Consider the following 13626-nt stretch of genomic DNA (forward strand, 5'->3'; position numbering starts at 1 on the left):
GAAAAATACGGTACATATCAATTGGGACAGTAGGACAGGGACGGTAGGCATGCTGGTGCGCTCAGGCACACCCTCTTGGGGACCTCTTAGAAAATTTGGGCTTTAGTAAAGCCCAAATGAAATTTAAAGCAGAAATAGAATAAACATTTAGAAAGAATAAACATGTATGAATAAACATTATTTTAGAAAATTTTGAGTGAGCTTTATCTTAAGCGAGCTTATCTTATCTTCCATCCTTCCGAGGTGGGTAAAATGAGGACCCAGATTGTTGGGGGCAATATGCTGACTCTCTGTAAACCGCTTAGAGAGGGCTGAAAGCCCTATGAAGCGGTATATAAGTCCACTGCTATTAAGAAAAATAATTGGATAACTGCGTATCTATGAAATGGGGCTCTAATTGTGATATATCATATTGAAATTTATGTTTCCTGTTTTGGTGTAACTCTATATCCCAAAGTTATAGTATCTGAAGAGTTTTCACCTAAACTTACTAAATTTCATTTCGAATATATAGAAAATTGAATTCAATTCAAAATCCTGACATAAATTCTTACAATCTCTTAGGCATTTCTTCTTAAGTAATTGTTTAGGTTTTAATCTGTAGTGTTTGTTGTTAATACTTCTTTCTCCTTCCTGAACTTGTTGACTGATTCACAATTTTATGTAGTCTTAAAGAATCTAGATGTCATGAATGGATCCTTGATAAAGCCTTAACTTACTACAATTAACAAATATTTTGTACACTATTTGTATGCCACATGAGTAATTTTGTGTTGTAGTTTGATTCACTGTGTTTATATAAATGTGCAATCACTTTGAATGTGAGTATACCAAAGAGCAATCTTGGTACTTTTTTTTTAACAGCTTACAGAAGATGAAATTGCAACCATTCTTAAATCTACCCTTAAAGGACTTGAATATTTGCACTTCATGAGAAAAATACATAGAGATATAAAAGCTGGGAACATTCTCTTGAATACTGAAGGGCATGCCAAGTTAGCTGATTTTGGAGTGGCTGGACAGTTAACTGTAAGTGTAAAAAATAAAATATATTTTATATGTTAGTGCACTCAACAAATAAATATTGTATTTGCTATTTTTCAGTAATAAGATATCAGAGGCTTTTGAAAGATAACATGTCTTTAAGTAGTGAGGTCGTGTAAGTGTTTTTCCAATTAAAATCAGTTTGACATCAATTTTATGGGATTATTTACAGTTAATATGTGGTGTATACTGGTAGAGGCAGCTTTGTCCAATGAGCTCTTGAATTGCAGCATTAAACAGGATAATTCTACAGAAGGTTTAAGTTCATTGTTTCTTAAGTCTTTTTCTGTAATGTAGAAGAATTTGAAGATTAAGGTTCTCGGTTAGGTACAGTTGCAGCATTAGTTGTTTAGGGGCGTTTTCAATGTTTGTCCAAACAGTGATTTCCTGTATAAATTTTGAATTAAGTACAACTTACTATATATATTTTATAATGCTCTGAAAGATAATGTTAGAGAAGCTGTGGTGGCACAGTGGTTAGAATGCAGTACTGCAGGCTAATTCTGCCCAAAGCCAAAAGTTTGATCCTGACCAATTAAGGTTGACTCAGCTTTCCATCCTTCAGAGATCAGTAAAAAAAGGATCCAGATTGTTGGGGGCAATTGTAAACTGCTCAGAGAATGCTGTAAAACATTATGGAGTGGTATGTACCATGTTTTCCCCAAAATAAGGCAGGGCCTTATTTTTTTTTGACCCCCCCAAAAAATAAGCACTTGGCCTTATTTTTGGGGAGGTCTTATTATTTTTGAGATGCAGGAGGTGGCAAGCGTGGTCACCTCATGGCTGCTGCTGTTGCAATATTTTCAGGAAGGGCTTATTTTCAGGGAAGGGCTTATTTTACCACAAGTGCTCAAAAGCCCGATTGGGCTTATTATCTGGGGGGGGGTGTCATATTTTTGGAGAAACAGGGTAAATCTAAATGCTAGTGCTATTGTTAATGATCATAATGTAAACAGTTTAGTGCAGGATTCTATTGAACAAATTGATTTTAACATTTGAATGATAAACTAGTAAAGAAAAACCTTTGACTGATGGTTGTTACTGTTAAGTGTAAGTTCAGAGGTTTGGGGATGCTTCATGATTACAGAGGCTGATGTGATTGTCTTTTCTTGCATGTGAGCATGTTGAGTTATCGTCAGTCCAAAAATGCTGCACACTTTGTGTTAAGTTAAATAATTGTATTACAGGATACAATGGCTAAACGCAACACCGTCATAGGTACTCCATTTTGGATGGCTCCAGAAGTAATACAAGAAATTGGTTATAACTGTGTGGCAGACATCTGGTCCCTTGGTATTACTTCAATAGAAATGGCTGAAGGAAAGCCACCATATGCTGATATTCATCCAATGAGGGTAAGAAACAGAAATTGTGAGTTTTTCTATAATAGCTTTGTAAGCTGTTTTCATTGAAAAGTAGAAGCAGTACTTGGCTAAGCTGCATTTTTATGAAATTGTTACAGTGACAGAGGGTATTTTATGTTATGCTTATGATATAAGGAAAGTTTTCAAACAGGGTTTAGGAAAAATAATTGCTGCTTTAAATTGTGTAATACATTTTAAGTGTGCAACTATTTTTTTAAATGCCATTTTTATTGTTATGATTCCTTTTTGACATTTGCTTATGTGTTAGCTAATTTTGGCATTTAGGAGTTGTCACTTTGGTACAAGTACAGCTAGCATTCATAAGGGACAGTAATTGTCCCATTCAGCACAGTTTTTAAATATCATAGCTGATAAATAATTGTGTTTTTTTAAGGTTAGGGATGGAGGTGATAGTGACAAGTTCTTTTTTCTTGAGCTAATAGGCAATATTATTTGATTCATAATTAGAAAGGAGACTAATTGTCAGTAGTCTCAGATATTAAACTGCAACTACTTTCTCAAGTCAGAGCATATCCTTTAGATGTCATTATGTTTCACTCAAGGATGTTGAAACTGTGGATAACAGAGCATAATGAGAAAGAGAGAGAAGAACTTTATATATTTTTAAATTCCAAACTCAAAACTTCAAATTTTTCAGTCGGGTTATTATTTCCTCCAAAATCGTTTGTGTAAGTCTCATCACATTTTTAAAGGTACTTCCTGAGGGAGCATGGTTTCCTTTCTAGTATAAGGAGAAAAACCCTTCAGAATAAAACACCTACTGTTTTATCATTGGGAAAAAAGCTTTAAATCTATACTTGGGCTGTTAAATATATTATTTTTAACATTTAGTTTCTATTCTTGTGTCCTACTAGTAAGAAAAATGCTTGATTGCAATAGTAGGAAAAGACTGTATTGTATGAACCTAGCAGCTGTGGTTTGTAAATCATAGTTTATTGCTCAGTGCAATGTCTAAACTAGTGGACCAATATGAACCAACAATTCATAATAAGACATGTTAGAAACAGAGACATTCACAATAATGCTAGATATTGTCTGTAATGGTTAAACAACACTTCCATTTAATATTTTATATAGTATAACAATTGCAATTGTAGTTGCTTCTATATTCATCTTTTTACTGTTTGTAAGCTACGCAAAGGAATGCTCAGTGGCTAAGACACTGAGCTTATCAATCAGAAAGCTCGGTTGTTTGGCGTTTCGAATCCTTAGTGCTGCGTAACAGCACTAAGCTCCCGTTTCTTGTCTCAGTTTTTGCCAAACTAGCAGTTCAAAAGCATGTAAAAAATGCAAGTAGAAAAATAGGGACCACCTTTGATGGGAAGGTAACAGTGTTCTGTGCACCTTTGGTGTTTAGTCATGCTGGCCACCTGACCACCGAGATGTCTTCAGACAGTTGGGAACGACTAGCACATATATGTGAGGGGAACCTTTATCTTTACCTTAAGCTACACAGAGTCGCCTTGTTTGTGGGAGGGGTGGCTTATAAATTAAATAAATAAAATATTTTCTTGAGAATATCTGGAATAATTTTAACATAATTTCTTATAATTTTAACATAATTTCTTATAATTTTAACATAATTGCTTATAATTTTAACATAATTGCTTATAATTTTAACATAATTGCTTATAATTTTAACATAATTGCTTATAATTTTAACATAATTGCTTATAATTTTAACATAATTGCTTATAATTTTAACATAATTGCTTATAAAAGGCACTAAATGAAAAGAATTATATTAAAAGTATTTCTTTACAGGACATCAACATTTCTTGAATAATTTAAAGGAACTATATGTTAATACTTTAAGGGAGCTACATAAACAAATTCCCAGAGCAAAAATTTCAGATATAATCTTTTATAAAATATAACTTGCCATTTTATTAAATAGCTACTTTTAACTAAAGAGTCAATTTTTCAAACTGACAGATTGTGAAGCTTTTTAATCCTTGTAATCAAATGTATTAAAGGACAAAACCTTTTTAAAAAAACAATTCTGTTTTACACAGAACACATGTTCTTGTTAATAATTTGTGTTCTGGTCTTTAAGGGCTTGTATGCAGTTAATATTCTTTTGTATATTTGATATCCCATAGTTCTTCTTAATTTTTATTAGAGAGTTGTTACAGTGGTTAAGAAGAAATACACAGATTTCAGTTGTGATAGTTTTCCCAGTGTTATATGATCCAACTTCATAAGATTCCTGGACATATGTAGATGCTTTTCTATTTTGTTTTAGTTAAGACATTCAATTGATACAGGCAAGCATGAAAGCTTGGGCAAACTTTCATTGCTTTTTCTGGATCTTGCTTAGATTCTGTGGTATTTATGTAAAACACTGTTTTGTTACTTGGGAATGCATGCTGAAGTTATTCTGTATGCTATTTTGCTGTAGGCTGGTTGGCGCTGCCACAAAGGTAATGCTTTGTCAGTAGGCCATTTCCTTGTCAATTGCATTTACAGTCTAATAGAGATATTACATGACTTTTTAAACAAGTGTTTTGGCAGGGGCGGAAATAGCAGATTCCATGCAAACAAGCATAGCTTCCTCTTTCTAACCACACACTAGCTACTCAAGGAGTTGTGCTAAAATTTGTGCAAAGGTAAGGAAAGGATTTTGGATTGAAAGACACTATTAAAAGAACTGTAGGGCTATGGGTATGGGAATATATATCAGTTCTTTATATAAAATGAACATATTCTGATGGCTGGAAAGGAGGTGGCAATCAAAGTGCTGTAAACTGGTTGTAAAACTTCATATTTCTGCAAATGTTTGCTTTGTAAAAGATTTTAAAGATTAATTTATATTTATATTCTATTTTTCCTTCTATAGCTCAAAGTAGGCATACATAGTAAGCTAGCGCTTTTATTTTTCTCTTTGTGATGAGAATTATATGTTATTAGTATGTAAAGTGGTGATTGATCCAAAGTCACCTTGTGAACTACTGTAGCTGAGGGTAGCCCACAAACCTGGGCCCTCTTCATGCTACTCCAAAATCTTAACCATTGCGCTCTGCTAGTTTGTTGGAGATTATGGTGCCATATTCTAAATTAAAACAAACTTCAGGGCTCAGGCAGATGTAATGATAGCTGCTTAAATATGGATTATGTTTAACATATTTAAACTGAGACTGGACTGGGTATTTTTGTCTTGAACAACATTTGCATGAATAATGAAAGCTGAAATTCTTTCCACTTGCACTTTCTTTTCCCCAAGCAATTTTCTGCTCGAACTATGTTGCTTACCTTTGCATTGATATTGGGAGAAAAGTGTTTGAAGAGAAATGTTATGGAGGTCTAAATTCAGACAGGGAATCACCTATTTGACCATTTTTCTGACTGTAAGGCAGAAAATATTACGGTTATCTGATATTAAGGTTAATGACTGCATACATTTAACATTTCAGTGGTCCTGTTAATAGACAAATTTGAAAATAAAAACGCATTCTACTTCAAAATGCTCTTAAGCATATGTATATGTGTGCATGTGTATTTATGTGTGCATATACACACAAAAACATTCCATTCATACAGTTCCCACATGGATAATCCTGGAAAACCCAAAATGGCAAAGTATACTTTGATGAATGAATTTCATATATGCATTGTGTCTGGATATAAAACATTCATACATGTTCTATACCAAGAATTAAGGGATATAGAATCCGTATCAACCTTGCAAGTATTTAGCATAGCAAAAAATAGAGGGGAAGCCTCTGAAGCCCTGTTGGAACCTAACTCTGGGATAACTTTTAATGTTCCTTCCTTTATCCTTTAAATTACACCCACATAAGCTTTCCAAAAAGGCTTCAATCCTGGTGGTGCTCCAAGAAAAGATTGCCAGCCTTTTGTATAAGCAAGCTAGCATTGCAAACTTGCCCCCTCCCCTAATTTATGCTTTTTTTGTCTTGAGAGAGGCTTGTAATGCAATATCTTGAAAACATATCCAGCATTTGTCTTTTATTGTGTTCTGTGCTGAAATTGTTGGTAATGGACATGTGGACATCATATGTTCCACAGAATACCGTAGGAAGCCAATTTGAAATGTTTCCATTTGCCTGAAGTCCAATCATGATATTTATTTTTCCATGGCACTTACCCAGATTATCCATACCTCCTGCTTAGCTTGTGTCACTGCCACCATGGACTAATCTGCTTGTGATCACTAGTTTCTTTCCAGTGTATCTTACAAGCAGCTGCCTTTCTCAAGAGTTCTTGATGTTGTTTATATTGCCTTATAGCTTTATCCTAAATTGGGGCTTTCCATTGGAAACTGGTATCCTAATAAAAAGTGCAGAGAAAACAATGTTATCTTTGAACACTTTTGGCTGTAGTTTTCTAACATCCCCCCCCCTTTTTATGATTGGAGTAATATTCGGCAACTGGATATGCTTCCAAATTCCCAAGATAATGCTGAGTAATATATAACATGATTGGTAATTAAAACATAAGAAAGTATATTCTTACCTTTGTTCTACAAAGACCACTGCACCTGAAATTGTAGTTTCCTACAAAGCTGCCACTGCAGATTGTTTACTCACATTATAACTCCTCCATTGATCCACCCCTGATTCCTCTAGGGAGGTTAATTGCTTTTGAAGAGGCTACTGCAAAGCATGCTTGGAGTTAATGTTTATGGAAAAAGAGACACATATTCCACTTTTCAATCAATTCAAAACAATAGATCATGATCAACAGTATACATTGAAATTTTTATTGATCACCTTGTGAGGTCTAAATCACAAAATTCAATAAACATGGCAAAGTTTAACTTTGAGGATGCATTTATTATTTTAAAAATATGTTAAACTTATTCTGATTAGAACTGAGTAATAATCTTAGAAAAATTTAAAAGTACAGTAGAACTTTAAAATGATTTATTAATAATTGGGACCACCATTTAACTTCATGCTTTACTGCACTATGCGTTCCTTTAGTGCTTGCATCCAAAATGAAAATATTATAACATATCTTTTTGCACAGATCTGTACAAACTGCATTTAACTTCCATAGTGTACTTTCATCTAGAATCCTTTCCTAGATTTAGAGAGGAAGAATTTTTTTAAAAAAGAAGCATCCTTCACAGATGCTTTTGGAGCATGGGAACCTGACTCCAGTCAAATACACTGGAGAAACACTAAGTTTGGCAAATACCATACTTTGTTCTAATGAAAGAATAAAGACACTCCTGTCTTTTCATATGATGTTATAGAGAAGGTTGAGTGGTGAGAAAGGAATCCCCCCCCTTTCCTAAAGTTGTTGGTGTTTGAAACTGATTTTGCCCAGAGCACAATCGTTTTCCAGATTGGCTGGGGCTTTGTCTTTCTTCCTCTTTCCTGTTTTAAATGGGAAAATGCATGCCAGTCTAAAAAGAAATATAATTGACTAGGCAGGAATTTTTCATTGAGTTTACAAACCTGAGCCTTGGCCAGGTTTCTGCAATTCTGGGAAACAGCCTTAATTGTGGGACTTAAAATGTATATTGTTAACTAAATCTAGACAAAAATATTTGAAATCTTTTATGTAGTTGTGTGTATAACTAGGAAAACATAATTGGGAATGTGTAATAGAGTAGCAGAAGGAAAGAATATATGAAATCTGGACTACAACTCAAGTCTAATTGAAACCTAAATAGAAAACATTTATTTCAAACTTCTAAATGAGGATTTAATTAAAACAAAATTAGTTCATCTTTTTAGTTTTATCCTTGAATAGGAAATTTGAAACATACTTGACTTGATGGTTGGCTTTCTCTGACTTTGATTAATCACTTTCAAAGTAAGCAGAGGATCAGAACAATAATTTCATAATTACACGCCAGCGACTTAACTTGAAACCCTAACTAAAATAACTGTAAAGGAAGTATAATGATGGTAAATTTCATGTAATGCTGTATATTTTTGTTACATATTTCAAATACTTACAAGTGCTAATCTGAAAAAAGAACAGTTCCATGGTTCTATTCATTTCTTTTCAGGATGTTTAATAGGAAAATGTTTAAGCTGGGGCTATTAATTTCAAAGACACCCTAGCAATAGTTAAGAGCTTATTCATTCTCTGATGTCAATAGAAGTCTCCTTTTGCATTGTTGTATACTTTGGATTGAAACCTGACATTTTTAAGCTTTGTTGAAGATATATTTGATGCAACAATCTTTGTGGTTAAATTGCTCAATAAATCTTGCTTAATGCTAATTATTATTGTGTGGTAATAAGCCAGCTTGCTTTTTCTAAAAGAAAAGTTAGAAATAAATGTATGTAGTACATCAAATGGTTTAAGGTTGCTCAGCATACATGCATATTTAGGTTGTGACAGACTAAAATCTCTAGATGGGACAAACTGCAAGGAAAATTATTTTGCAGCATGAACTGCAAAAGTTCAAAATTGAGCTGACCACAGGGAGGTAATAAACAATTTGTACTTTGACTTCAATAAAATGTCCAACAAAATTTCCTCTGATATCATAATAGAAATGGTGAGGAAAAAGTGAGTTGGACTATGCTACCATTATATGGTTGAATAACTCAACAAAAATCAGTGGCTGCATGTTAAGCTGGCTATAAATGTTGAGTTAGAGCTTCAGGTCTTCTAGGATGTGTCCTGTCGCCTTATTTATGAATGAAATGGATGAGATTAGAAAATATGAATATCAAATTTGTTGACAAGATCAGATGTTTAGAATTGTTCCAGAAGATAGGACAATAAACAATGAACTTAACAGGAAATGTGTTTTGGTTAAGTACAGGGAAAATTAATGGTAACAGCTTTCCTCATTCACAGGAAGTATTTTAACAGAAACTAGAAGGCCATCTATTGGGATGTGGTAGTCATGGATTGAACAAGATTATCTTAAAGGTCCTGATGAACTCCTGTATTGCATAATTTTATCATTCTGAAACTCCTGCTAATTATATATTTTTATTTATCATAATAATATTTTTTTAATTTATCAAATTTATTATTGCAATTCAGGCGATATCAGGTCCTAAATAATATATCTATATTGATATATCACAGTATATGTTTCATATGGTTATTTCTAAGGCATGGTTTGGGCTACTGGAACTCATACTTGCTTCTGGTGTTGGAAAAACCTGCTTACGCTGGGGTTCTAAACCAAAGTTTGTGGTGTTTTATTTGTTCCTTGGAACTGAAATGCATTTTACTTGCCTTTTTTTTGACAGATAGAGCCTCTTTCTCTTGTATTATAAATTCAGTTCAGACAAAAGTCATGTTATTTCCATTGATTGGAACATTGTATTGTGTAATGGCATTCTTTAAATTATAGTAAAGCTTAGGCTGATTGATAACAAAAAATAAGCAAAAAGCTAAGCTGAAAGTTCTTGGAAGACATGCCATTCAGGAGATCCCAGGACTCTGGAATTAGATTGGAAATGGAAAAAAAATCTTGGTGCTAATCCTCCCTTATATTATTGTCAAGAAAATTTCTTGGATGTCTTCATGTTTATCATAAACTTGACTTTAGTTTTTCATCTGCAAGGTACGTTCTATATATTTGGGAGGTAGTCCTTGTTTCTTTCTATTCTTAATTCTGGACTGTGCTGGGTTTTTTTTTTGTTACCAATGCAAGCTTAGAGGCCAAGGTATTTTAGGTTGTTTAGGTGCTTTGGGGCTAGTTACTCCCTCTCGGCCCTAGGAAGAATTAAGTGGTAAACTACTTCTGAAAACGTTGCCCAGAAAATTGCCCAAAGTCCATATAGTTGCCAGGAATTGACTATTTGATGGCACAATATGTATACATCTAAAGAATATGCAAAATTTTAATTGAATTATTATTATTAAATTAATTTCAGATTTGCCAGGTATTTTCTGTAAATGCAGTTGAATATTAGATTATCTATAAATGGGCATGTGACAGTGACTTCTGTGATTGTCTATAAAAACAAATAGCAGACATTTACAGATTTACATTAATATGAACATACATCAGTGTTTTTTAATATTTCTAACAGAAAAACTGATTTGATAAAATCACAAGTAGAAATTTGGTCAGCAAACATCCATGTTTATAATATATTATTCTTTAAAATGCAGGGGGTATTTGGGAGGGGAGGGGAGATTATTTTCAAAGTTTTAATCACAAAGTGGGATAAAACCTTACAGTCTGAACAATATTAAGTTTCTATCTTGCTCTTCTTTTTACAAGTCCAATGCAGTAATTGCCTGCTGAAACAAAAACATTATTTAGACTAGAAGATAGTTTAAAATGTAAGATTAAATTTAAATCTGGTAAAACCTTTATGCAATGCCTTTACTTTAGCTTAGTCAAAGAAGCATAATACCAATATATACTGTATTTTGGTGAATATGATGTATATTTATAACAGTCTTATTTATAAAGAATAGGTGCCAATCAATTTAAATTTGTTGCAGGTAGAATTTGATGGTCTATGGATAACTTATAATTCCTTTCTTGTTATAAAATAGTCAATTTTTGTAGTAGTATCAGTTAAAGAGTTTATGGAAACTTAGTTTAAGATTGTTTAAAAAAGCACAAAATCTTTAACTTGAATTTGATGGCACCTGGTTTCATTTTTGTTCCCACAGCAACACCAATGGTACCAAAAGTTACCAATAGACCACCCTGATTTAAGAATTAAATCACTCTGGCCTTCTCTTTTTAGCCCTTTAGTTTGCTGACTAAATATTTAAACAGAGGTAAAACACATCTGTTATAGTTTGTGACATAGCTGTAGAGCAAAACTTCATGGTGCATAATTTGCAATTTTAAAACAAAAATTCTGGATTACTTTTAAATTTGTCTTTATGTTCAGGGCTCTGAATGAAAACAGAGTTAAACTATGATTTATGTTTTACAAAGCAATAATTAAGGATGTGTATTTTAAATGAAGAGTAGCTCCCTTCTTGAGAAATAGACCTAAAAAAGTATATATTTTTAGCTTGCATGGTCCATTTTTAACATTGCTTAAATCCAAGGTTGTTTCCAGATGTGAGTTAGTTTTCATTATTGAGATTCCCATGGGAGAGTAAGAGAGCCAATATAAACGTTACCTCCAGATTTTTACCCTTGTGTCTTTTTGACAGTGTCAGTAAGTTTACATGGACTGTGAACATTCGTTAAAATGCATAAAGATACTGTATGTATGGGCTTTTAAGCATCATACTCCTCCTCTTCTTTTTCCTTTCTCTTTTCACATGGTAAATTAGAAACTTAGTTTTGCTGCCATTCATAAAACCAGAAAGGTTTGAAGAATACTTTTTTGCAATTATATGCAAATGTATTGGAAAATGCAAGTGTCTTGAAAGTCACATGGATTCCTTCCTTCTACACAAATGGAATAATTATTTTGGACCATGGTGGCCAAAGGGAAATTAGATAGGGATTTTTTTTTTTAAAAAAGTAATAGCTATTCTTCTGCACTTAAAAAATAATCAGAGTTGTCCCTTCAAAATAGCAACCGTGGGTCAACTGATCTCTTGTGTAGCATGTATTATTTTTTCTTCTCCTGGTTCTCCTTTGGGAGGAATAGTTCTCTGCTAACATAATTTGCTATTTTCATGAATCAGCCAAGTTTGCTACTCCCTTGCTCAGCCTGGAACGGATCTGCTCTAATTCCATCATGTGTAAAACACTTGCTTCTTTTGGCTATGGACCATTTTTCTCCTTCAGTTTGTCCCACTTATCTAGCACTTTCAGACGAACATTTTGAAATACTACATGCCAATATTTTCAGTATTGAATTTAAATTCCCAATCTAGTTATTTCTGTATATCAAAGGGTGCTTATCTTGTCCTTTACTTCAGGCCATAAACTTTCAGCCAGTTCTGACTTGAGCTGTGTCCTGAATAAAATGCTAAGGTAAAGACAGTTTCTGTTACATGGCTCTTCAGAAATCATGGATGTCATTTTGTTCTGTTAGACATTTATGTAAGGCTATATTGAAATGAGACTTGTTTATGTGCATGTTGAGAAAACTTGCTAATTATCTGCCATCTTAAGTGAAAATTTTGCATTCTAGCATTGGTAATGGGCAAGCCGGCTTTGACAGATGGAAAGTAATAATTTAGAATGTTTCATGGGCTCTTATTTACTCAGTATCACAATCCTTTCTTGATCCATTATCTGCTCCCTGGACACAATCCACAAAGCTTTGAAATTCAGGAAATAGCTGTAGTTAGAAAGGATAATTTCATGATTGCCTTTGACTGATTTAGAATCATCCACTTATTCTTAGAAAGTGAGTTTACATTACAAAATAGCTAATAAGAATAGAGTCATGTATTATGATAGAAAACGTATGTTGTAAGACAAATATGTACAAAACATCTCTAGGACTAAGCAATGTTTTAGATTCATTATAAATGCTTTAGAACATGGGTGTCAAACTCAATTTCATTGAGGGATGCATAGGGTTGTGTTTGACCTTGGGGCCCAGGGTAGGCATGGCCAGCTTGACATCATGCGTGTTGGGGGTGTCAGTATTGGCCCGAGCGCTCGGCCAGAGAAAACGGGCTCCCAAGCTTCGTTTTTGGCTGGGACATCCTCCTGCAACCCTCTGCCAGCGAAAACAGAGCTCTGTCTTCACTGGCAGAGGCACCGTGGGCTGGTCCTTTGCTGTTTCAGTGTGGCCCCACGGGCTGGATCCAGCCCGTGAGCCTTGAGATTGATACCCCTGCTTTAGAAAATGTGGTAATGAGAAGGCAAGAGAAGTTTGTGCTATTTAGAATGAACTATAGGCACTGTACTATTTAGAATGAAAAGAAAGATAAACATCTATCTGGATATGTAGAATTTCTTGGGCAGGAAATATGAAATGCTTTCATGATATGAATATACCATATATTACAGGGAACATTAAAAATATGTGAGATTATTTTTTCATTCTGGCTATATTATTCCATTTTTCTGATGCAAAAATGTAGAATAAAAATAGTATTAAAATTCTTAATCATGCAACTTTTGCAGATTTGTTTACTTCCTTCTTTAATACAAATAGAATGTATAACATTATAAGAGTTGAATGCACAACCTGTGAATGAGGCTATATATTATGACAGTAGCGCCATAACTTATTACCTCTGCTAAAGCAGAGTTCTGGCTTTGTTCCCAACTGGCACAAACAGGGAGGAGTTTTAGACACATGGAATTTTTGTAGCCCTCATCCAACGCCCTGAGAATATAATGTTGGCAATATAAGAATACAATATA

The 13626-nt window shown here is 33.7% G+C and overlaps 1 protein-coding gene across 1 annotated transcript in view; it reads left to right on the forward strand.

The window, feature by feature from the left end:
* The window catches only part of STK3 (serine/threonine kinase 3), a 114026-nt gene that overhangs the window by 15370 nt on the left and 85030 nt on the right, over positions 1-13626 (forward strand). Inside the window, exons 5-6 of the mRNA XM_087706823.1 lie at positions 865-1029; positions 2232-2399. Coding sequence (XP_087562949.1) covers positions 865-1029; positions 2232-2399 — 333 coding nt within the window. The remainder of the gene's footprint in view (positions 1-864; positions 1030-2231; positions 2400-13626) is intronic.

This window comes from Thamnophis sirtalis, unplaced genomic scaffold (genome assembly GCF_051295495.1).
Source record: "Thamnophis sirtalis isolate CommonGarterSnake01/CBP01778 unplaced genomic scaffold, rThaSir2_p1.2 scaffold_2, whole genome shotgun sequence".
Taxonomy (NCBI): domain Eukaryota; kingdom Metazoa; phylum Chordata; class Lepidosauria; order Squamata; family Natricidae; genus Thamnophis; species Thamnophis sirtalis.